Source organism: Dromaius novaehollandiae, chromosome 27 (genome assembly GCF_036370855.1).
Source record: "Dromaius novaehollandiae isolate bDroNov1 chromosome 27, bDroNov1.hap1, whole genome shotgun sequence".
Taxonomy (NCBI): domain Eukaryota; kingdom Metazoa; phylum Chordata; class Aves; order Casuariiformes; family Dromaiidae; genus Dromaius; species Dromaius novaehollandiae.
In genome coordinates, this window is record NC_088124.1 from 2,248,609 (window position 1) to 2,271,538 (window position 22,930).

At 69.1% G+C, this 22,930-nt stretch overlaps 2 protein-coding genes across 4 annotated transcripts; both read left to right on the forward strand.

The window, feature by feature from the left end:
* The first annotated feature begins 3,242 nt into the window (after positions 1-3,242).
* Positions 3,243-13,194, forward strand: ELAPOR1 (endosome-lysosome associated apoptosis and autophagy regulator 1). Of its 2 annotated transcripts, XM_064498062.1 has the most exons (22): positions 3,243-3,390; positions 5,410-5,530; positions 5,622-5,814; positions 5,939-6,086; positions 7,630-7,710; positions 7,792-7,897; positions 7,981-8,130; positions 8,207-8,295; positions 8,389-8,566; positions 8,679-8,807; positions 8,918-9,008; positions 9,097-9,202; positions 9,291-9,428; positions 9,504-9,761; positions 10,730-10,903; positions 11,008-11,188; positions 11,285-11,381; positions 11,471-11,572; positions 11,824-11,950; positions 12,032-12,210; positions 12,295-12,460; positions 12,667-13,194. In XM_064498062.1, the coding sequence occupies exons 1-22, from the start codon at positions 3,289-3,291 to the stop codon at positions 12,733-12,735; spliced, it is 2,985 nt and encodes a 994-aa protein (XP_064354132.1). In that variant the 5' UTR covers positions 3,243-3,288; the 3' UTR covers positions 12,736-13,194. The 2 variants fall into 2 exon arrangements, with proteins under 2 accessions (XP_064354132.1, XP_064354131.1); XM_064498061.1 differs by lacking the exon at positions 9,504-9,761 and having other exon boundaries at positions 3,264-3,390.
* Positions 13,195-14,396: 1,202 nt separating this feature from the next.
* Positions 14,397-22,222, forward strand: SARS1 (seryl-tRNA synthetase 1). 2 transcript variants are annotated; one of them, XM_064498261.1, is made up of 11 exons: positions 14,397-14,645; positions 16,780-16,850; positions 17,188-17,268; positions 17,932-18,090; positions 18,755-18,898; positions 19,222-19,377; positions 20,002-20,223; positions 20,317-20,446; positions 20,962-21,119; positions 21,369-21,498; positions 21,731-22,222. In XM_064498261.1, exons 1-11 carry the CDS (start codon positions 14,510-14,512, stop codon positions 21,886-21,888), a joined length of 1,545 nt encoding a protein of 514 aa, XP_064354331.1. In that variant the 5' UTR covers positions 14,397-14,509; the 3' UTR covers positions 21,889-22,222. The 2 variants fall into 2 exon arrangements, with proteins under 2 accessions (XP_064354331.1, XP_064354332.1); XM_064498262.1 differs by lacking the exon at positions 14,397-14,645 and adding an exon at positions 15,784-15,912.
* The last annotated feature ends 708 nt before the right edge of the window (positions 22,223-22,930 follow it).

The window sequence follows — 22,930 nt, forward strand, 5'->3', positions numbered from 1 at the left end:
GGAGAAGAAGCCGCCGTTCTCCTTGCGGGAGTAGCCGCTGTTGGTGGCTGCGTTGTGGGGACATTCTGCCGGGGGGGACGTGGTGTCGGCTGGGGGACCAGCTGCGTGACAAGACACAGCCACCAGGCCACCGCGGCCATGTCCCCCGTGTCAACGGTCATGGCCGTGTCCCCAGGCCACCGTGGATGGCAGCATGTCCCCATGGTCCCAGGCATGTCCCCATGGTCCCAGCTGTGTCCCCATGCCACTGTGGTGCCAAGCGTGTCCCCACACCACCCTGGATGGAGCCGTGCCCCCATGGTCCCAGCCATGTCCCCTCACCACTGTGGCTGGAGCCATGTTCCCATGCCCCTGTGGTCCCAGTCTTGTCCCCATGGTCCCAGCCGTGTCCCCACACCACCCTGGATGGAGCTGTGTCCCCACACCATGTCCCCAGCCATGCCACCATGGTCGCAAGCATGTCCCCATGCCATCACAGCCCCAGCCATGTTCCTGTGCCCCCATGGTCCTAGCTGTGTCCCCATGGTCCCAGCTGTGTCCTCATGCCACTATGGTGCTGGCCATGTCCCCGCACCACCCTGGATGGAGCCGTGCCCCCATGCCACCATGGTCCCAGCTGTATCCCCTAACCACCATGGATGGAGCCCTGTCCCCATAGTCGCAGCCATGTCCCCACACCGCCCTGGATGGAGCTGTGTCCCTGCACCATGTCCCCCAGCCATGTCCCCATGCCACCATGGTCCTAGCTGTGTCCCCGTGCCACCACGGCCCCAGCCATGTTCCTGTGCCCCCATGATCCCAGCCGTGTCCCCATGGTCCCAGCCATGCCCCAATGGTCCCAGCTGTGTCCCCATGCCACTATGGTGCAAGCTGTGTCCCCTCACTACCATGGATGGAGCCATGTCCCTCCCCATGCCCCTATGGTCCCAGCTGTGTCCCTGCACCACCGTGGATGGAGCTGTGTCCCCGCACCATGGCCACAGCCATGTCCCCATGCCACCATGGTCCTAGCTGTGTCCCCGTGCCACCACGGCCCCAGCCATGTCCCTGTGCCCCCATGATCCCAGCCGTGTCCCCATGGTCCCAGCTGTGTCCCCATGCCACTATGGTGCCAACCATGTCCCCACACCACCCTGGATGGAGTCATGCCTCCATGCCACCATGGTCCCAGCCCTGTCCCCATAGTCCCAGCCCTGTCCCCGTGCCCCCATAGTCCCAGCCATGTTCCCTCACCACCGTGGATGGAGCTATGTCCCCCTGCCCCTGTGGTCCCAGCCCTGTCCCCATGGTCCCAGCCATGTCCCCACCCCACCCTGGATGGAGCTGTGTCCCTGCACCATGTCCCCCAGCCATGTCCCCATGCCACCATGGTCCTAGCTGTGTCCCCGTGCCACCACAGCCCCAACCATGTCCCTGTACCCCCATGGTTCCAGCCATGTCCCCATGCCCCCATGGTCCCAGCTGTGTCCCCATGTCCCCATGGTCCTAGCCATGTCCCCACGGTCCCAGTCATGTCCCTGTGCCCCCAAGGTCCCAGCCATGTCCCCATGCCACCACGGTCCTAGCTGTGTCCCCGTGCCACCACAGCCCCAACCGTGTCCCTGTACCCCCATGGTCCCAGCTGTGTCCCCATGTCCCCATGGTCCTAGCCATGTCCCCATGGTCCCAGTCATGTCCCTGTGCCCCCATGGTCCCAGCCATGTTCCCTCACCACCATGGATGGAGCCATGTCCCCCTGCCCCTGTGGTCCCAGCCCTGTCCCCATGGTCCCAGCCATGTCCCCACATGACCCTGGATGGAGCTGTGTCCCTGCACCATGTCCCCCAGCCATGTCCCCATGCCACCATGGTCCTAGCTGTGTCCCCGTGCCACCACAGCCCCAACCATGTCCCTGCACCCCCATGGTTCCAGCCATGCCACCATGGTCCCACGGTCCCCACGGTCCCAGCTGTGTCCCCATGTCCCCATGGTCCCAGCCGTGTCCCCATGCCACCATGGTCCCAGCTGCATCCCCACGGTCCCAGCCATGTCCCCACGCCCCCGTGGTCCCAGCCGTGTCCCCATGTCCCCATGGTCCCAGCCGTGTCCCCATGTCACCATGGTCCCAGCTGCGTCCCCACGGTCCCAGCCATGTCCCCACGCCCCCGTGGTCCCAGCCGCGTCCCCGTCCCCCGCCGCAGCGCCCTACCGATGGCGCCCTGGACGCTGTGCACGGAGGCCTTGGTGGCGCTGACCCAGCGGCGCGCGGGGGCCGGGGGGGGCCGCTCCGCCATGGGGGTCCCGCGCGGCGCCCTGCGGGGGGGACGGGGGGCTGAGCACCGCGGGGAGGGGACAGACAGGGGACGGGGACGCGGGGCGGCCGCACTCACCGGCGGGGCGGCGGCGGGGGGCCGCGGGGGGCCTTGGCGGCGCTGCTCAGCGTGGCGGCGGCGTGCAGGCGGCTCCAGGGCCCCGCGCCCGGCCGGGGCTGAGCACGGCCAGCTCATCGCACCCGCCGCCCGGCCAGCGGCGCGGGGGGGGCCCGGTGGCCTCCCGGCGTCTTTCACCCCCATTTCCACCCTCCTACCTGCGGGGGGGCCGCGCCGGGGGGGCTGCTTGCGGCCGGGGCTCTCGGGGGAGCCATCCGGTGCTCGGCGCTGCGCTGCTTCGTGCCGCCGTTGCTGGGGAACGGGGCGGGCGGGGAGGGCTGGGGGGGGGACGGTGCCATTGCACCGGGGGGGGGGCGTGCACGGTGCCGTTGCACCGGGGACCTGGGCACGGTGCCGTGCCGGGTGTGGAGCGATGCACGGTGCCGTTGCACCGGAGCCCCGTGCCTGGTGCCGTGCCCGGTGCAGAGCGATGCACAGTGCCATTGCACCGGGGCCCGCTGCGGAGCCATGCACCGTGCCGTTGCACCGGTGCCCGGTACGGTGCCGGGTGCGGAGTGATGCACGGTGCCATTGCACCGGAGCCCAGTGCCTGGTGCTGTGCCCGGTGCGGAGCCGTGCACGATGCCATTGCACCGGGGCCCGGGGCCCGCTGCGGAGCCATGCACGGTGCCGTTGCACCGGGGCCCGGTGCCGTGCACGATGCCATTGCACCGGAGCCCCGTGCCCGGTGCGGAGCCCCGCTCGGTGCCGCTGCACCGGTACCGGTGCGGTGCGCGGGGCCGTGCCGGGGGCGGGGCGGGGCGGGGCGGGCAGGTGGCGGCAGGTGCGCGCGCGGGGCCGCGGCCGTTGCGGGCGGGGCTGGGCCGCCGCCGCCGCCGGTGCGCGGGGCCGAGCGCTGCCGCCGCCGCCGCCGCTCGCCATGGCCGGGGCCGCCGGGGCGCGGCGGGTGCTGCTGGCGCTGTGGGTGGCGGCCGCGGTGCCGCCGCGCCGCGCCGAGGAGCGGCTACACGCCTGCAAGGAGGTACCGGCGACGGGGCCTATAGCGGGGGGGGCCTATAGCGTGCGGGGAGCCCCTATAGCGGGGGGGGCCCTATAGCGTGCGGGGAGCCCCTATAGCGGGGGGGTGCCCTATAGCGGGGGGGCCCCTATAGCGTGGGAACCCCTATAGCGAGCGGGGAGCCTTTGTAGCGGGGATGCCCTATAGCGGGGGGGGGGGGGCCCTTATAGCAGGGAGGGTCTCCTATAGCGTGGGGGGGTGCCCTATAGCGTGGCGAGCCCTATAGCATGCGGACCCTATAGCGTGGAGGGCCCCTATAGCATGGGAACCCCTATAGCGTGTGGGGAGCCCCTATAGCGGGGGGGTGCCCTATAGCGGGGGGGGCCCTATAGTGTGGGAACCCCTATAGCATGTGGGGAGCCTCTGTAGCAGGGATGCCCTATAGCAGGGGGGGCCCTTATAGCAGGGAGGGTCTCCTATAGCGTGGGGGGGCCCCTATAGTGTGGGGGGCCCTATAGCATGCGGACCCTATAGTGTGGAGGGCCCCTATAGCATGGGGATGCCCTATAGCATGGGCCCCTATAGTGGGGGGGTGCCCTATAGCGTGGGGGAGTCCCTATAGCATGGAGGGTCCCCTATAGTGGGGGGGTGCCCTATAGCATGCAGGGAGCCCCTATAGTGTGCAGAGTGCCCTATAGTGTGTGGGGGCCCTATAGCATGTGGACCCCTATAGCGTGGGGGGGTGCCCTATAGTGTGGAGGGGCCCTATAGCATGCGGACCCCTGTAGTGTGGGGGGATCCCCTATAGTGGGGGGGGGCCCTATAGCACTGCATGACCCAGGCCAGTGCCCTATGGGCCGGGCGGGACCACGGCACATCCCATATGGGGTAGCACTGCGTGGAGGGGCTCCTATAGGGAAGGGAGTACGAGGAGGGGGCTGGTCCCTATAGTGTGTGGGGGGGAGTCCTATACCATGGTGGGGGCAGGGGACCCCCAGTGGGATTTAGGGCCCTGGGGGGTTCCCACGGGCCCCTATAGCACGAGGGAAGCAGAGCGGGTGCCCGAGGGGGCTGGGGGGGGCATAGGCCCCCCCCGCAGCACAGGGGATACAGGGCCGCTCCCCTATGGACAGGGCGGGGGGCTGCAAGGTGCGTGGGGCAGGGCCGGAGGCCATGTGGGGGGGCCCTATGGGGGCCGCGCTGCCCCCCCCCCCCGTGCCATTTCACCACGCGGCTCGGGGGGGTTATTTCTGCCTCCCGCGCCGGCTGCCGGCACGCTGCCCGTTCCCAGGGCCTTGGCGCCGCTTCGCCTCTGGGGCCTTATATATAGATTTGGTTTTTTTGCCACGATCCAATTATTTTTTGTTGCACCGAAACGCTCGGCCGCGGCCGGATCCGGCCGCATCCTCTCCCGCCGGCACCGGGCGCGGAGACCCCCCCGTTCCCGTGCAGCCCGGCGGCCCGTCGCTGCGGAGCAAAGTTCGGCAGCGGGGAGCCGGCCCCAAAGCGGGCGCTGACACCCGGCCTCGGCGCGCGGGGATCAACCGCGGTGTCGCCTTCGCCGCCGGCCTTGAGCGGGTGCCGGTTTCGAGGGCGCAGCCGGGGGGGCCCCACGCTCCGCTTTCTCCTCCCGCTCCTTAATACGCGGCGGGGAATAGCCCCCCCCTCGCACCTCGCCCCCCACCCGGGGCGGGAGCCAGCGCCGGGATCCGGGAGCCGGCCGGCGCATCCGGGAGCGCCGGGAAACCTGTTTGCCGAGCGCCGGCGAGGCCGGACCTGGGGCGCCGCGGCCCGGGAAGCCGGCGAGACATCCCGGGCGGCCGTCGCGGCCCCGTCTCGGCGGGTGCAGCCGGGGTGGGGGAGCCCGTTTCCCCCCTCCTAAAGTGGGAAAAATGATAAAACCGGGAGGTTTTAGCCGCAAGCCGTAGGGAAGCGCCGCGGCCGCTTCGGGCCTCGGTTTTCCCACCCGCGCGGCGGGCGCATCCCTGCCGGAGCCGCAAATAAGCGGCGAAAAAGCCCCGCGGGGGCCTTTCTCCCTCGCAGTCCGAGTACCACTACGAGTACACGGCGTGCGACAGCTCGGGCTCGCGCTGGAGGGTGGCCGTGCCCCACGCGCCGGGGCTCTGCACCGGCCTGCCGGACCCCGTCAAGGGCACCGAGTGCTGTAAGGCGCCGGGGGGGGGGGTGTCGGGGGGGTGCGTTGCCGGTGGGGGTGCTGAGTGGCCCCCCCGTGTCCCCCCCCCCCCCCCCCGCAGCCTTCTCCTGCAAGGCGGGCGAGTTCCTGGACATGGCGGCGCAGGTGTGCGAGCCCTGCGCCGCCGGCACCTACTCGCTGGGCACCGGCGTCCGCTTCGACGAGTGGGACGAGGTGCCACGCGGCTTCGTCACCGCCGCCGCCAACCTGGAGCCCGGCGACGGCCCGGGCGGCTCGGCGGGCAACTGCACGGCGTGAGTGCGCCCGTTGCGGGGGGGAAAACCGCCCCCCATGCCCCGTGTTGTGTCCCCCCCCCAGAGCGGGATGCTGGCCTTGGGGACACCGACGGCTGTCCCCCCCCCCGCCCCCCCCGCCCAGGTCCACGTGGGTGCCGCTGGGCGAGTACATCGCCTCCAACACGGACGAGTGCACGGCCACCCTCGTGTACGCCGTGGACCTCAAGCAGCCGGGCAGCGTCTCCTTCGAGTACATCTACCCCGACAGCAGCGTCGTCTTCGAGTTCTTCGTACGTGGGTCCCTGCCACCCCCACCCCCACCCCGCCCGGGGGGGCACCGCTGTGACGGGGGGTGGGGGGGGATGTGGCTGTCCTGGGGGATGATGAGGGGCTGAGGGTGGCAGGGGGACGGGGTCATCCCAGGGGCTGGAGGAGGATGAGGGTGGCGGGGGGATGTGGCCGTCCCGGGGGGTGACAGGGGTGATGGGGGTCAAGGGTGGCAGGGGGACGGGGTCATCCCAGGGGCTGGAGGAGGACGAGGGTGGCGGGGGGACGTGGCCGTCCCGGGGGGTGACAGGGGTGAGGGGGGTCGAGGGTGGCAGGGGGACGGGGCCATCCCAGGGGCTGGAGGAGGACGAGGGTGGCGGGGGGATGTGGCCATCCCGGGGGGTGACAGGGGTGAGGGGGGTCGAGGGTGGCAGGGGGACGGGGTCATCCCAGGGGCTGGAGGAGGACGAGGGTGGCGGGGGGACGTGGCCGTCCCGGGGGGTGACAGGGGTGATGGGGGTCGAGGGTGGCAGGGGGACGGGGTCATCCCAGGGGCTGGAGGAGGACGAGGGTGGCGGGGGGACGTGGCCGTCCCGGGGGGTGACAGGGGTGATGGGGGTCGAGGGTGGCAGGGGGACGGGGTCATCCCAGGGGCTGGAGGAGGACGAGGGTGGCGGGGGGACGTGGCCGTCCCGGGGGGTGACAGGGGTGATGGGGGTCGAGGGTGGCAGAGGGATGGGACCATCCCAGGGGCTGGAGGAGGATGAGGGTGGCGGGGGGACATGGCTGTCTGGGGGGGCGATGAGGGCTGGAGGAGGACGAGGGTGGCAGGGGGATGGGACCATCCCAGGGGCTGGAGGAGGATGAGGGTGGCGGGGGGACGTGGCTGCCCTGGGGGGTGATGGGGGGCTGAGAGTGGTGGGGGGACATGGCCGTCCTGGGGGGTGACAGGGACTGGAGGAGGACGAGGGTGGCAGGGGGACGGGGCCGTCCTAGGGGGTGACAGAAGGCTGAGGGTGGCGGGGGGACATGGCTGTCTGGGGGGGCAATGAGGGCTGGAGGAGGACGAGGGTGGCAGGGGGACGTGGCCATCCAGGGTGGGTGATGGGGGCAGGAGGAGGATGAGGATGCTGTGGCCTTCTGGGGGGGGGGTTACAGAGTGACAGGGGTGAGGGTGGGGGGGAGATATGGGCATCCTGGAGGCAAAGGGGGCTGGAGGAAGACGAGGGTGGCAGGGGGACATGGCTGTCCGGCGGGGTGACGGGGACCGGAGGGTGGTGGGGGGGATGTGGCCGTTTGGGGGGGTGATGAGGGCTGGAGGAAGACAAGGGTGGTGGGGGGACGTGGCCATCCCGGGGGGTGACAGAGTGACAGGGGTGAGGGTGGCAGGGGGACATGGCTGTCCTGGGGAGCGATGGGGACCAGAGGAGGATGAGGGGGGGGGGATGTGGCTGTGCCGGGGGGGACAACAGGAGGGGCCAGGGGTGCACCGGAGGAGGGGGGGGGCCGAGTGCGGCGGGTCGCACGCGCCCCCGTCCCCCCCTTGTCCCCCCCCCGTCCCCGCAGGTGCAGAACGACCAGTGCCAGCCGGCGGCGGAGGAGTCGCGCTGGATGCGCACCACCGACAAGGGCTGGGAGTTTCACAGCGTGAGCGCAGCACCCATGGGCGGGGGGGGGGGGGGGGGGGGGACCCTCCGGCCGCCCCCCCCTCACCGCCACCGTCCCCAGGTGGAGCTGAGCCGCGGCAACAACGTGCTCTACTGGCGCACCACCGCCTTCTCCGTGTGGGCCAAGGCGCCCAAGCCCGTGCTGCTGAGGAACGTGGCCATCACAGGTAGGGCAGCACGGCCGGGGGGGCGGGGGGGGGGTCAGCACGGGGGGGGGCACCCAGCCCTGACCCCCCCGCCGCGCTCCCAGGCGTCGCCTACACGTCCGAGTGCTTCCCCTGCAAACCGGGCACCTTCGCCGCCGCCGCCGGCTCGTCCTCCTGCCAGCCCTGCCCCGCCGACACCTCCTCCGGCAAGGGGGCCGCTGCCTGCCAGCCCTGCGAGGCGGCCGCCTACGCGGGTAACGGCCGGGGGGGGGGGGAAACGGGGGCCGGGGGGGGTCCGGTGGTCTCGCTCATCCCCCCCGTCGCCCGCAGAGCCCGGCTCGGCCGCCTGCAAGCTGCGCCCGCCCTGCACCGACAAGGATTACTTCTCCACGCACACCGCCTGCGACGGCAGCGAGGAGGTAGGGGCTTGGGGAGGGGACGGGGGGGGACGGGTGGGTGTCCCCCCCCCGCGGGGCCGTGCCACCCGCAGCTCCTCCGCCGCCCTCCCGCAGACCCAGCTCACCTTCAAGTGGGCAGAGCCGAAAATCTGCAACGAGGAGCTGCCGCAGGCGGCCAAGCTGCCGCCGTCGGGGGCGAAAAGCAAGTGCCCCCCCTGCAACCCCGGCTTCTCCAAGAGCAACGGCAGCGCCTGCCGGCCCTGTCCCCACGGCTCCTACTCCAACGGCTCCGGTAAGGGTGCCGCGGCCCTCACCGTGGCCTCGGGGCTGCCGCGGCAGCCTCTCCCCCCCCCCCCCGCCGGGGTGCCACCGTGCAGGGTTGTCACTGTCACCGTCACCGTCAGGCTGCGCGAGCTGCCCGCCGGGCACCGAGCCGGCGCTGGGCCTGGAGTACCGCTGGTGGAACGTGCTGCCCCCGGCCATGGAGACCACGGTGCTCAGCGGCGTCACCTTCGAGTACAAGGGCATGGCAGGTAGCGGCCGGGCGTCCCCGGGGTGTCCCCGGGGTGTCCCCAGGGTGGCCGACCCCATCCCGCCCGGCCCGGCCCGGCCCGGCTCAGCGGGGCGCCCGTGTCCCCCCCAGGCTGGGAGGTGGCCGGCGACTACATCTACACGGTGGCCGGGGCCTCCGACAACGACTTCATGATCCTCACGCTGGTGGTGCCGGGGTTCAGGTGAGGCGGTGGCCGGTGTCCCCCCCCACCTCCTTCCGGGGCAGCCGTGCCCGGCGGTGCCCCCCCATGGCCTGCCCCCCCCCCGCAGCCCGCCGCAGCCGCCGCCGGAGGAGGCGGAGAGGCAGGAGGTGGCCAGGATCACCTTCGTCTTCGAGACCGTCTGCAGCGTGGCCTGCGAGCTCTACTTCATGGTGGTGAGCGGTGGGCTGCCGGGGCAGGGGGGGGGACGGACACGGCGGAGGCGCCCCCCCCCGCGCTGCCCGCCGCCCTCCCGGCCCGCAGGGCGTCAACTCGCGCACCAACACGCCGGTGGAGACGTGGACGGGCCCCAAGGAGAAGCAGTCCTACACCTACGTGGTGGAGAGGAACGCTACCACCAGCTTCACCTGGGCCTTCCAGCGCACGCCCTACCGCGAGGCGGTGAGCGGGGGGATGGCGGGGGGGCCGGGGGGGAGCCGCCGGGGCCGCCGCTCACCGGAGGTGCCCCCCCCCCAGGGCCGGCGGTACGCGGGCGACGTGGCCAAGCTCTACTCGGTCAACGTGACCAACGTGCTGGGCGGCGTGGCCTCCTCCTGCCGCCCCTGCGCCCGGGAGCCGGCGGGCCCGTCCTGCGCCGCCTGCCCCCCCGGTCACTACGTGGAGGCGGCCTCGGGCGCCTGCCGGCCCTGCCGCCCCGGCACCTACCTGCGCGGCCGCCCGGCCCACGGCAGCCGGGCCTGCGGGCCCTGCGGCCCCGGCACCCAGAGCAACAAGGTGCCCCCCCCCCCCGCCCCGCCCCGCCCCGGGTGGTGCCGCGCGGGTCCCCGAGGGGGGACGGTGGCCTCTCCGGCCGTGGGATGCGGGTGCGGGCCCCGAGGGGCGATGGTGGTGTCACCTGGCCGTCCCATGTGGGTGACACTGTTCTGTCCCGGGGGGATGCCAGGACCCCCCCCCAGTGGTCCCCAACGGGGGAGGCCAATCTCTCCCAGTCGTCCCTAGGAGGTGACACCAGCCTTCCTCAGCCATCCCGGATGGGTGACACCATCCAGCCCCAGAGGGGTGATGCCAGCTCCTCGTGGTGGTCCCCAAGGGGGTGACACCATCCAGCCCCAGAGGGGTGATGCCAGCTCCTCGTGGTGGTCCCCAAGGGGGTGACACCATCCAGCCCCAGAGGGGTGATGCCAGCTGCTCTTGGTGGTGCCCAAGGGGGTGACACCAGCCATCCCATGTGGGTGACACCGTCCAGCCTCAGAGGGGTGATGCCAGCTGCTCATGGTGGTCCCCAAGGGGGTGACACCAGCCATCCCATGTGGGTGACACCATCCAGCCCCAGAGGGGTGATGCCAGCTCCTCTTGGTGGTCCCCAAGGGAGTGACACCAGCCCCCACCAGCCATCCCATGTGGGTGACACCAACCCCAGGGGGATGACACCTGCTCCTCTTGGTGGTCCCCAAAGGGGTGACACCATCCAGCCCCAGGGGGATGATGCCAGCTCCTCTTGGTGGTCCCCAAGGGGCTGACACCAGCCATCCCATGTGGGTGACACCATCCAGCCCCAGAGCAGTGGCACCAGCCCTTTTGGCCATGCTGAACGGGTGACACCATCCAGCTCCCTAGGGGTGATGCCAGCCCCTCCCAGCCATCCCCGAGGGGGTGACACCAGCTCCCCTGGGTGGGTGACAGTCTCCAGCCCCGGCGGGGCGACGCCAGCCGGCGCCGACGGCCGCGTCCCCCGTCCCCAGGCGCGCTCCCTCTGCTACAACAACTGCAGCTTCTCCCTGGCGCTGGCGGGCCGCACGCTGCGCTACGACTTCTCGGCGCTGGCCGCCCCGGCCGCCTTCTCCAGCGGGCCCAGCTTCACCTCCAAAGGCCTCAAGTACTTCCACCACTTCAACATCAGCCTCTGCGGCAACCACGTGAGTCCGGGGCTCGGCGCGACGGGGACGTCCCCGAGCGCGCGTGCAGCGCCGTGCACCCGCGTGCACACCGGCCGCCGCCCGCCGTCACCCTCCTCCGGCAGGGGAGGAAGCTGGCGTTGTGTGCCGACAACGTGACAGAGGCCCGGGCACCCGCCGCCGAGCCGGGCTCCTCGCACGCGGTCACCTCCTACGCGTGCCAGGCCATCGTGGTGCCCGCCGACGTGGTGGGCTACCGCAGCGCCGTGTCCTCGCAGCCCGTCAGCCTGGCCGACCGCCTCGTCGGTGAGTCTGCCATCGCCATGGCTTTAAAACCCCTGTTTTTGCCCCGATTCTCGCTGGGCCACCTGCCCCGGTGGCCGCATCCTGCTCTCGCCGCAGGTGTCACCGCGGGTCCCGCGCTGGACGGCATCGCCGCCCCCCCCGAGCACTTTGCCCCTGCCAGCGCTGAGCTGCCCGACGTCATCTTCTTCTACAGGTGGGACGCGGTGGGCGCGCGGGGCGGGGGGGCTGCCGGCACCGCGCTGATCCATCATGTCCCCCCCCCCGGTGTCCCCCCTCTTGCAGGTCCAACGAGGTGACGCAGTCCTGCAGCACCGGCCGGGCCACCGCCATCCGCCTGCGCTGCGACCCGCTGCGGCCGGGCACCGGGACGCTGGCGGTGCCCAGGTAGGTGGTGGCATCCTCGTGCCGCCTGGTGCCCCCCCAAACCCCCCCCACCCCGGGGTCGCTGCACCCGGTGCCACTCGGCTCCAGCCGGTGCTTCCCGCGGCGGCGTTGCGGATGCCCAGATCCCTTTGGGATGGGTCTGGTGGCATCTTGCTCCGGGGACGGTCCCCATGTGCCTGCTCCGTGCAGCCGGAGCATCCCTGGACCGCGGGGGCCGGCCAAGCCCCCCCCGCCGCCACCTTTTCCCGCAGCAAATGCCCCGACGGCACCTGCGACGGCTGCACCTTCCACTTCCTCTGGGAGACGGCGGAGGCTTGCCCGCTCTGCTCCGCCGGCGACTACCGCGCCATCGTCGGCGCCTGCCTCGGCGGCCTCCAGGTAGGGCCACGGCAGCGGTGGCAGCGGGGGGCTTGTGACCAGCGGGGACGGCCACCGCTGAGCCCCCCCCCCGCCCCGCAGCGGACCACGTACGTGTGGCGCGAGCCCCGGCTGTGCCGCGGCGGCAGCGCCCTGCCCCGGCAGCAAGTGAGCGTCTGCCGGAGCGCGGACTTCTGGCTCAAGGTGGGCATCTCGGCGGGCACCTGTGCCGCCCTGCTGCTCGCCGTCCTCGCCTGCTACTTCTGGAAGAAGAACCAGAAGTGAGTAAAAACCACGCGCGCGCGTGCCGGTCCCCGTCGCCCGGGTCGCCGCGGCTCATCGCCGCTCCGCTCTCCGTCCCCGAGGCTGGAGTACAAATACTCCAAACTGGTGATGAACTCCACGGCCAAAGACAGCGAGCTGCCGGCCCCGGATAGCTGCGCTATCATGGAGGGCGAAGACGCCGAGGACGACCTCGTCTTCGCCAGCAGGAAGTCTCTTTTCGGCAAGATCAAGTCGTTCACGTCCAAGGTAGGTCCCCACCCAACCCAGCTGCTCACCCGGGCTGGAGGCTGAGCACAACCCTATAGTAGACACCAGAGAAGCCACAGCCAGGTGCCACTCTGGTGGTTGCGGCTCCCGGCGCGGGTGCGCGAGGGGGCTGGTGGTTCTCGCCCCCCTCCCCGGCCTCGGTTTCCCCCACGCGGATCCGCCACTCTCCCCGGCGCTTTCCGCAGAGGACGGCGGACGGCTTCGACTCGGTCCCGCTGAAGCCGTCGTGCGGCGGCACCGACATGGAGCTGTGAGGGGGGGGCCACAAGCGGCCCCCCCGGCCCAACCCACCCCAAACCTCCCACGTGGCCTTATGGATACACGGCGAACTGGAGCTTCGTATCGCTTTTATACACCCCCCCCAGCCCAGAAAGCCCCCCTGCCCCAGCGAGAGAAAAGCCAAGAAATGCCAAATACAGGTGTGGTTATTTTTAAACGCCACATTCAGCCATCTGCGTGTCCCTGGACCGGGTGGCAGTGTCCCCCGGCACCGCTGGGGAGGGCAGGCCTCCCCCGGTGTGCCCCCCCCCCCCCGGTGCAGGGGTGGCCCCGGGCGCTCAGGCACATGTGCGAGCCCCCGGCTCGGCGCCGAGCCCCGGCCGGGTTTCCGACACCGCCAAACTCCCTTTTTACACGGTTTTCAGCGTTTTCTAGGTTGTGCCGGGGAGGAACCGCACGTCCCCGGCAGGGCAATAAAGACGAACGTTTCTGAGTGTCGGGTGGCGGCTCGGTGTCTGGGGGGCCGGCGTGGGGCGGGCGGCACCGGCCGAAGGGACACGGCGGGGGGCAGCCGGGAGCCCGGCTCTGTGCCCTGCGGGCACGGAGCTGCTGGGTCAGGTCCCTGGGGGGGGGATGCTCAGGGATGCAGGAGGATCCAGGAATGCCCAGGGATGCCCAGGAGATGTGCGGATGCAGGGATGCCCGTGGGATGCCCAGGAGACCTGGGGATGTAGGAGGATGCAGAGATGCCCAGGGATGCCCAAGAGACATGGGGATGCAGGAGGATGCAGGGATGGATGTCCACGGATGCCCGGGGATGCCCAGGAGACCTGGGGATGTAGGAGGATGCAGAGATGCCCAGGAGACATGGGGATGCAGGAGGATGCAGGGATGGATGTCCACGGATGCCCGGGGATGCCCAGGGATGCAGGGATGCCCGCAGGATGCCCAGGAGACATGGGGAGGCAGGAGGATGCTGGGATGCCCAGGAGATGTGAGGATGCAGGGATGGATGCCTGCGGATGCCCAGGGATGCCCAGGAGACATGGGGAAGCCCAAAGATGCAGGAATGTCTGGGGAATCCAGGGATGCTGGGATGCAAGGAGATCCTGAGATCTCAGGGATACCAGGATGCAAGGAGGTGCAGGGGGATGGCAGGGTGCTTGGGGTGCCAGGATGTCCAGGGATACCCGGATGCCCCAGGATACTGGGGTGCTCAGGGATGCTGGGTTGCCCCGGGATACTGGGATGCCCGGGGATGATGGGATGTCCAGGGATGAAGGGAGATACCAGCACGTCCAGAGATGCACAGGGATGACAGGAGACGCAGGGATGCTCAGGGACGCAGGGATGCCAGAGGATGCTGGGGTACCGGAGGATGCCGGACGCTCAGTGATGCTGCTTTCCCGGCATGCCCGGGTCACCGGGATGCAGGGGGCACTGGGATGCAGGGGGGTCCCGGGATCCCGGGATGCAGGGGGCACTGGGATGCAGGGGGGTCCCGGGATCCCGGGATGCAGGGGGCACTGGGATGCAGGGGGTCCCGGGATGCAGGGGGTCCAGGGATGCAGGGGGTACCGGTGGTGCCGCGGCCCTGCAGCGCGACGCCGTGCCACCAGAGGGCGCTGCCGCAGCGGCTCCCGCGCATGCCCAGAGCGCTCCGTGCGGCCGCAGGCGGCGCCGCCTCCTGCGCTTGCTCAGCGCGCCGGCTCCGCGCAGGCGCCGCAGAGGCCGCCGCCCGCGCATGCGCAGTGCGGAGGGGGCGCCGTCGCCTGCTGCGGGCTGACAGGAGCCGCCGCCGCCGCCATCATGGTGCTGGACCTGGACCTGTTCCGCGTGGACAAGGGCGGCGACCCCGCCGTGGTGCGCGACACGCAGCGGAAGCGCTTCAAGGACCCGGCGCTGGTGGACGCGCTGGTGCGGGCGGACGGCGCCTGGCGCAGGTGTACGTGCGGGCGCGGGGCCGCTCTGCCCGCGGGCGGCAGCGTTCCCTGCGGGGCGGGCGGGGACCCTCCCCCTCCCCGGGGCTGGGACCCCCTCACCCCCCCCCCAGGGATGGGGACCCGGGGACCCGCCCCGGGCTGGGGGCCTTTAGGAGCCTCTCACCCACCCCCCCGAGCTGGGGACCCCCTCATCTGCCCCCCCCGGAATAGGGGCCTTTGGGACCCCCTCACCCCCCCCGGCTGGCGACCCCCTCACCTGCCCTGGGGGTGGGGACGTGGGAAGCCTCTCACCACCACCCCCCGCGGAGAGGGGGACCGTGGGGAGCCCCTCACCTCCCCCAGGATAGGGACCCTGGGGACCACCTCAACCCCCCCAGGATGGGGACCTCCTCATCCCCCCTCCCGAGGATGGGGGCCTTTGGGAGCCCCTCACCCCCTCCCCGGAGATAGGGACCCTGAGGACCCCCTCACCGTCCTGAGGACCCCTTGCCCCCCCCCCCCAGGTGGATCCTGCTCCCCTCAGGTTGGGGGTTTGTCTCTAGCTGGATCCTTCCCCCCACCACCCTAACACTGGGCATGGGCTCCCAGGTGGATCCCCCTCAGCCCCCCCACCAAGGCAGCCCCCCCTTTGCCCTGTGTGTGGATCCCCACAGGTGGTCCATCCCCCGGGGAGCTGCTCCCTTCCTTGCTGCTGTGGGATCTGGCGGGGCAGGACCCGCTCCCTGCATGGTGCCACCTCTGAGGTCGTGGGGTGAAACCCCATCCTGGTGATCTGGAGGGGTAGGAGCCAAACCAGCCGCCTCGTGCCCCCCACAGCAGCCCCTCGGCCCGGGCAGGAGAGCGGGAGCTGTCCCAGTCTGCCGGGCTGGGAGCTGCAGTCGAGCCCCAGGTTTGGGCAGATGCGGTGGGAGGAGAGGTTGGTGCCCCGGAGATCGGCAGCGACGCGGTTCCCATGGTGCAGCCCCGGCCGAGGGATGAAAGGGAGCTTTAAACACGCTTTTAATTCAGTTGCCTTGATGCAAAAGAGCCCGGCCCAGCTTAATGACGCCTGGTGTTTCCCCGGCTCTGGCCATGCCATCATCGCGGCGTTAATTTTAGCAGAGGCCCTTTCATCCCGCAGGACCAGCTGGCTGTCAAGGCTGGCGGAGGGGGCCAGGCGCAGCCTCGTCCCTGTCCCCGCGGGGATGTCTCTGGTCCCTGCGGTGGTGGGTGCTGCGGAGGGGAGCGCCGGCGCGTAACCGAGAGGCGCAGGGCTGGCAGCACGCGCTGGTGAGCAGCCGGCTGATGCAATCCTGGCGCAAGTCTGCCGCCGGGTGCTGGGGTCCGCGCTGCCCTTGGGGAGGGCGCTGGGCCGCTTCCAGGGCTGTGTTTGCCGTGCCCTGTTCCCTGCCTGAGTTTAACCTCTTAAACCCTCTTGGAGTTTAACCCCTTCGTTTCTGCCTCTCTGGATCAAACTCGCCCTGCTGTGGGTCTCGCGCTGCCCGTAGATGGGGACGTCGCTCCTCTCGCGTCAGGGCACCTGCAGGTTTCCCTTTGCAGAGACGTCCCCGCACCTGGGGCTGTTTCCAGGCTCCTCCCCTGCCTGTCTCTCTCGAGCGCCTCGGGGCTGCTTGGGAGGGGACAGACATGTCCTGGGGTCACTAAGGAGGTCATCTCTGGTCCCTTGGCCATCCTCGTGCCTTGTCTCCGTGTCCCTTTGCAGGGTCACCCCCAGGGTTTTTAACGAAACCTCTGCACGGGAGCTCTCTGCTCCCTGCGTGGCTGCCCTGAATCAGAGCCGGGCCCAAAACGCGCTCCCACACAGACACTTGAGCTGCCCTTCTGAAATTCCTGGAGTCAGTGGCACCGGGTGTCCGCGGAGAGTGCCCAGCGCCCCTCCGAAAGGAGAGTTTCACCTCCCTGGATTTGTGCAGTGAATCAGTGGTGGGGAAAAGCTGCTCTCGCCTCTCCTGCTGCTGTGCGAGGCTTCGTGGTCCTTCCCTGCTGCGGACGGTTTCCTCCGCACAAGTCCCGACAGCGCAGAACGGGCACCGGCATGGAGAGGGCGGGAGGGTCGGCACCGGCAGCGGCTCTGGGTGTCCCGCTGTCCTCCCACCTGCGCTGCCAGCTCACGGCTTTCTCTGCTCTTGCTTCTAGGCAGGTTTCGTGCTGATAACTTGAATAAGCTGAAGAACCTCTGCAGCAAAACGATCGGAGACAAAATGAAGGTGAGGGAGAGCCGGGGAGCCTGTGCCTCGCCCGGAGGAGGCGCTGGGCTGCCCCACCGCAGCGCGGTTGGCCTAGGAGAGGAGGGTTTCGCTTGCAGCAGGCTCCCAAAATGCCCAATTCGGTGGAGCCTCCCTCACACAAGCAGACGGCCCTGGCAGGGGTTTGCCACCAGTGGGACGTTACTAACGGGATATTTCTCCCAAGCCTCTGCTGGGGACCACGTGGGCTCCCCTCGCTCTCCGCACCTCTCCCTAGCGCCATTCAAGAACATTTTTACCATGTGGCTTTTCCCTTTGACCCTGATGGTGTTTGGATTTTTTTTTCCCTCCTCTGCAGAAAAAAGAGCCGGTGGGAACTGATGAGTCTGTACCGGAGAGCGTGGAGAACCTCGACGAGCTCACGGCCGACATCCTAGGGGTGAGTCTGACTCCGTCTGCCCCTCGGGGTGCCACCAGCCCGTCCAGCTTGCCCAGAGCTCCAGCAGCGACTGCCCAAGTTGGCAGCGTAAGGTGTTTAAAAGCCCCAAAACCAAGTGATAAATGACTGCCCGAAACCCTACGCCGGGAGGTTATTTCTCCCAGTCCTGAGCCAGCAATAATCAGACTTTGCTCAGGGTTGTTCATCTGCAAACTGTTTTAGGCTCGGTGTGTGGCAGCGAGTTCCCTGGCCTGTTCCCCCGCGCAGGGGTCGTCCTGCGCTTCCCTTGGGGATTCAACTAGCCTTAGTAATTGTGTATCCTCTGCGAGTCTTTCCCTCCCCGTCTGTTCTGCTTCCCAGTTCGTCAGCTGAGGCGTTTAATGAGCGTGGAGCTGGTTGGCTTTTGCTGCCGTGGGAGCTGACTGCTCCCCCCCGGTGCTGTCGGGCCCCGTGTGACGCCTCAGCTCGCTCGGGGCCTTTCAGCGCCTGACTTATGTTGGCCCTTCGCCTTCTTTCGCTGTTGTTTGACGTGCTCAGTTCATGGTTTTGCTCCAGAGCCCGTGTCAGTTGGGCGAGGGTCTGTGATTAACTACACTCAGCTGGCAGCCTCCTCTCCGCTTCAGCTTCCTTTCCTTCCCCTCGTAACCCGGCTGTCTGTAACAGGGTCTCCAGGTATCCCAGATCAAGAAAGTCCGCGTCCTCATCGACGAAGCCATCCTTAAGTGCGATGCCGAGCGCGTGCGGCTGGAGGCCGAGCGCTTCAAGAGCCTCCGGGAGATCGGGAACCTCCTCCACCCCTCGGTGCCCATCAGCAACGACGAGGTAGGGGTGGAGCAGGCCCCCCTCCCCGGCCGTGCGCCGGGCAGGTGCAGGGAGCCGCGGGGTTGCTCCGCGCCGGCCGCAGCGCGCGGGTTTATCAAAGCAAGATGCCTGCTGCTGCCGAGCTCGTTGGAGGGAGGTCGGCACCGAGCGGTGAATGAAATCTGCATGACAAGACAGCGTTTCCTGCCGGGAGCGCACAAAGAGCAGCTCAGACAACGCGGGGCGCAGCCGTTGTCCGGGGAATACATGGGAAACTCGCTTCAAGCCGAAGGCTGGGATCTCCCTCTGCCGCCTTCATTCATCCCGCGGGGATGTTTTGCTGGGGGGACACAATTGGGCTGGGCCAGCAGCCAAGTGGCCACCGAATACGTGACCAGCAGGGATCAGCATTGGGGGTCCAGGCTCTTGGGCCTGGATTCGGTCACTCCCATATGGCAAAGCCTGGCCCAGGAGGGGGCACCTGCTTGGGGCTGGGAGGGAGCTGGGGGAGGCCTGGGAACAGGCTCCTCTGGGCTGGGGAAGGTTGAGGGGGGAGGCCAGGCGCTTTGGTGCAGTGGGGCGTTCCCTAACTGGATCCAGTGCGAGGCAGAGGGGAGCAGATTGGTGGTGTTGAAGGCCTGCGTGAAGGAGGTGATGAGCTCCCCCTCCTCTTCCCTCTGCGCAGGACGCGGACAACAAGGTAGAGCGGATCTGGGGGGACTGCACGTGCAGGAAGAAGTATTCCCACGTGGACCTTGTGGTGATGGTGGACGGTTACGAGGGAGAGAAGGGAGCCATCGTCGCTGGAAGCCGAGGCTACTTCCTTAAGGTGAGAGCCCAGGATGCCGGCCCTGCAGGGCGCAGGGGAAGGAAGCAACCGGAGCCGGAGGGAAAATTGAGCGTGACCTGGAAAATGAGGAGCGTGACCTGGGAGATGGAGCGTTGAGGAACTGGAGACTCACTCGAACATCGTGCCGCAGTCGGAGGGCGATGGCACGCCCAGAGCAGCTCGCGGTGCTGGACTCGTGCTGCTGCAGGAGGCAGGGCCATCTGGGGCCTCTCCTATCCTTGGTGTGTTCCCGGACCCGCTGAGCGAGTGGGGACAGCGGAGTGAGGTGTGTGTGACCGGTGGTGGCTTCCCTTGTCCCGCAGGGTCCCCTGGTGTTCCTGGAGCAGGCCCTGATCCAGTACGCCCTACAGACCCTCCGCGCCAAGGGCTACACTCCTGTCTACACCCCCTTCTTCATGCGTAAGGAGGTGATGCAGGAGGTGGCCCAGCTGAGCCAGTTCGACGAGGAGCTGTACAAGGTGAGCGGCGATGAGGGAGCGCGCCGAACGGCCGCCGGGTTTCTGCGTCCCGCCGGCCGGCGCCTCTGGGAACGGGCTTTCAACCGAGCCTTGACAACGCGGCCTCCCGCCGAGGACACGGTGTGGAGGCACCGTGGGGAGGAAGCCGGCTGAAATCCCCTCTGGCCTGGGGATGCCTCTGTGTCGCCTCCCTTCTGCTTCCTATCTCTGGGGTCCATCTTTTTGCCGTGAAAGGACGTGCGGTCCCTGCTGGGAGGTTGCTAACAGCGGCCGGTTGTCATGGCGATGCTGTGACGGGAGACAGCTCCGTCCCCAGCCTCGCCATCAGGAGCTGGCGGGAGGCCATTGGGGCCTCTTAAGGAGGCCAAACAAGCAGCAAACAGCAGCTGCTCCCCTTCCTGCGACCCGTTTCTGAGCCGTCCTCTCCCTCCTGCCCCTCTGAGTGCTGGCCCCAGAAGTCCTCTGCCTGTCTGCGCGCGGGGTGCGGGTGCCTGCACTGCCTCCTCGTTAGCATCTGCCGGGGCCAACGGTCTTTGCCCCTAATGGTGTAGAAACAGCCGGAGAGATGAGGGACAGTCGCTCTCGCAGGCGCCCTGGCCCCACGCTCCCTCCTCGCTCCCCCAGGTGATCGGCAAGGGCAGCGAGAAGGCCGATGACAGCTCCGTCGACGAGAAGTACCTCATCGCTACCTCAGAGCAGCCCATCGCGGCCCTGCACCGCGACGAGTGGCTGAAGCCGGAGGATCTACCCATCAAGTACGCCGGGCTGTCGACCTGCTTCCGCCAGGAGGTCGGCTCGCACGGCCGGGACACCCGGGGCATCTTCCGCGTGCACCAGTTCGAAAAGGTGAGAAGGGCGGGAGCGGGGAGTCCACGCGGGCCCTCCGGGGCATTCGGGTCTCTCCGAGAGCCCGAGCAGACGCGGGGCTTTTCTCTGCAGATCGAGCAGTTTGTCTACGCCTCGCCGCACGACAACAAGTCGTGGGAGATGTTTGACGAGATGATCGCCACGGCGGAGGACTTCTACCAGTCCCTGGGCATCCCCTACCACATCGTCAACATCGTCTCGGGTAGGGGCTCAGCTCCCGTGCGGTCGGCTGGGCCCCGAGCGGGGCGTCCCGGGGTTCCCCCTTCCTGCCTGTTTAGACCGGGAAGACCTTTGGGGTCGGGGCTTTTTTACGGTGTGACCAGCACCTGGCCCACGTCTCTGTGCGTTGGCACCGCAGCAGCCTGCGAGGACACCAGGCACAATCGCACCTTGGGTGTCACCATGGCGGTGACCCACTTCCCGGCTTGGCTTCCTTTGTCCGAGAGCATCCCCGGCTCGCGTTCCCACGGTGTCTGTCCCCGGGCCTGGCAGGGGGGAGGAGACGCCGCGGCCTCGGGTTTGGAGAAGGGAAAGAAATGTTTGCTTTTCCTGCAGAGCAGGAACGTGGTTTCCCATGGGGCAAGCACAAAACACCAGCAGGGCACCACTGAAGTCGTCTGAAGGCTTCAAGCCTCTGAGATCGAAGATGAGACCAAACGGGTGCCCTTGGGACAACCTCGGAGAGGCCCCACTAACCGCTGCCCTCCTCTCTCCCAGGCTCCTTGAACCACGCTGCCAGTAAGAAGCTGGACCTGGAGGCTTGGTTCCCCGGCTCGGGGGCTTTCCGCGAGCTCGTGTCCTGCTCCAACTGCACCGACTACCAGGCCCGCCGCCTGCGCATCCGCTACGGGCAGACCAAGAAGATGATGGACAAGGTGAGGGACGAGCTCCTGCACCGCACGGTCCCTTGGCTTTCCCCTCTTGCCTCTGCCGAAATTTGGGAGGGGTTTTCCCACAGTTCTGGGCTGCTTTTACAAGGATATGAACAGCCAGTGACGTTCTGGTGCCAAACAGACCCTGAAACTCTGCGGGGTGCTGAGGGGAGCGGCGGGACGGGAGCCTCATGCGCCTTTTGGGCAAGCTGGTCCCTGCGGCCACCTCACCGCCCCTGTGCCCCGCTGCAGGTGGAGTTCGTGCACATGCTCAACGCCACGATGTGCGCCACGACCCGGACCATCTGCGCCATCCTGGAGAACTACCAGACGGAGGAAGGCGTCCTCGTACCGGAGCGGCTCCAGCCCTTCATGCCTGCAGGTAGCGCCTGGCCGCCGTGCCCTGCTCACGCTCCCTGCGTTCCCAGTGTCTCCCGGTGCAGCCTGGATCCCAGGGAGCCGGGAGGCTCTGCCCTTGGCTCGTCCCTCCCGCTGGGCTGTGGCTGCAGGCAGGGGAAGGAGCTGAGGGATCAGGGGTGCGAGAGGGGGTGGCCAGTCCTGGCCCCCTGGGGCCCAAGAGCTGGTGTGATCCGTCCTGCCTGTCCTTCCCTCAGACCTCCGAGAGATGATCCGGTTCGTGAAGCCGGCCCCCATCGAGCAGGAGCTTTCCAAGAAGCAGAAAAAGCAGCAGGAGGGCGGCAAGAAGAAGTCGACGGGAGGAGAGCGGGCGCTGGAGGAGCAGATGAAGAACATGGGCGTGAACAGCGCCTAGAGCCCGGCCCGGCTGCGTCCGGGGCCACCAGAGACCTTTGGGGCCTCCTGAACCATCTCAGCTTCGTCCCTGGCTCCCTCTGCCTCGGGCTGCGCCCATCGCCTTCGCCTCGGGGGGCTGCCGCTCGGCTCAGCGCCGCCCCATCCTGCTCCGACGGGACGAAGGACTGATGCTATTTGGGCTCTGGCCCCCCCCGTCCGCCCCCCGTGCAGGGAGGGCGAGAGGGGAGCGTGCACCTGGGCTCCCCCGTCCCCCGCGGGTTTACTGTACCCTCGGCTCTTCCCGCGGGCGGAAAAGTCTCTCCGTGTCCGTGCAATAAAGCAAAGGAAGCCTGGGTGAGGCGCTGGGCTGCGCTCGCGGGACGCCGGGGCTCCCCGGGGTTGCCCTGGCCTCGGGGAGGGCGAGACAGCTGGGCCCCCCCGGGCTTGGTGCCTCTGCCGCAGCACCCGGGGCAGCGTGGGGCCTCCGTGGGTGCTGGGAGCCAGCGAAGCGCTTGCTCGGGTCCCACCAAGCTGCTGAACGGAGGGTTTTATCCGCCCAGGCGGGGAGAGGGGGGGGATTTTAGCACGTTTTCCCCCGCTTTTCTTCCCTTTCTTCGTGCCTGCTGGAGCAGCTGGGCCCGGGGGGCGGCGGGGGGCCTCGGCGCCGCGGCCGGCCCCACACAATGGCCCAGACAAAGGCCGCGCTCCGCGGCTCCCATTTGTAATTCAAAGAGGGGCCGGGGGCCCCTCCGCGTGCCCGGGGCCCCCCCTGCCCGCACTGGCCTCTGCTCGGCCCAGCTGCCGCCGCGGCCCGGCACCTCCCGGCCTGGGGGCCGTGTACTTATGGGGCGGGGGGGGGGGGTGCCTCAGTTTCCCCCAATGAAAGGGGGTCCCGGGGGTGGCTTCATGCAGCATGTTGCAAGCGGGGGCCCTGCTCGGTGTTTTGGGGGGTGTCCATCCCCCCCCCGCAAGGGATCTGGCCTGCCGTGCCCCCCCCCCCCACCCAAGCTGGGGTGCTGCTTGCACCCAGTCCTTGGGTGCTGCATGTGGGAACCCAGGGC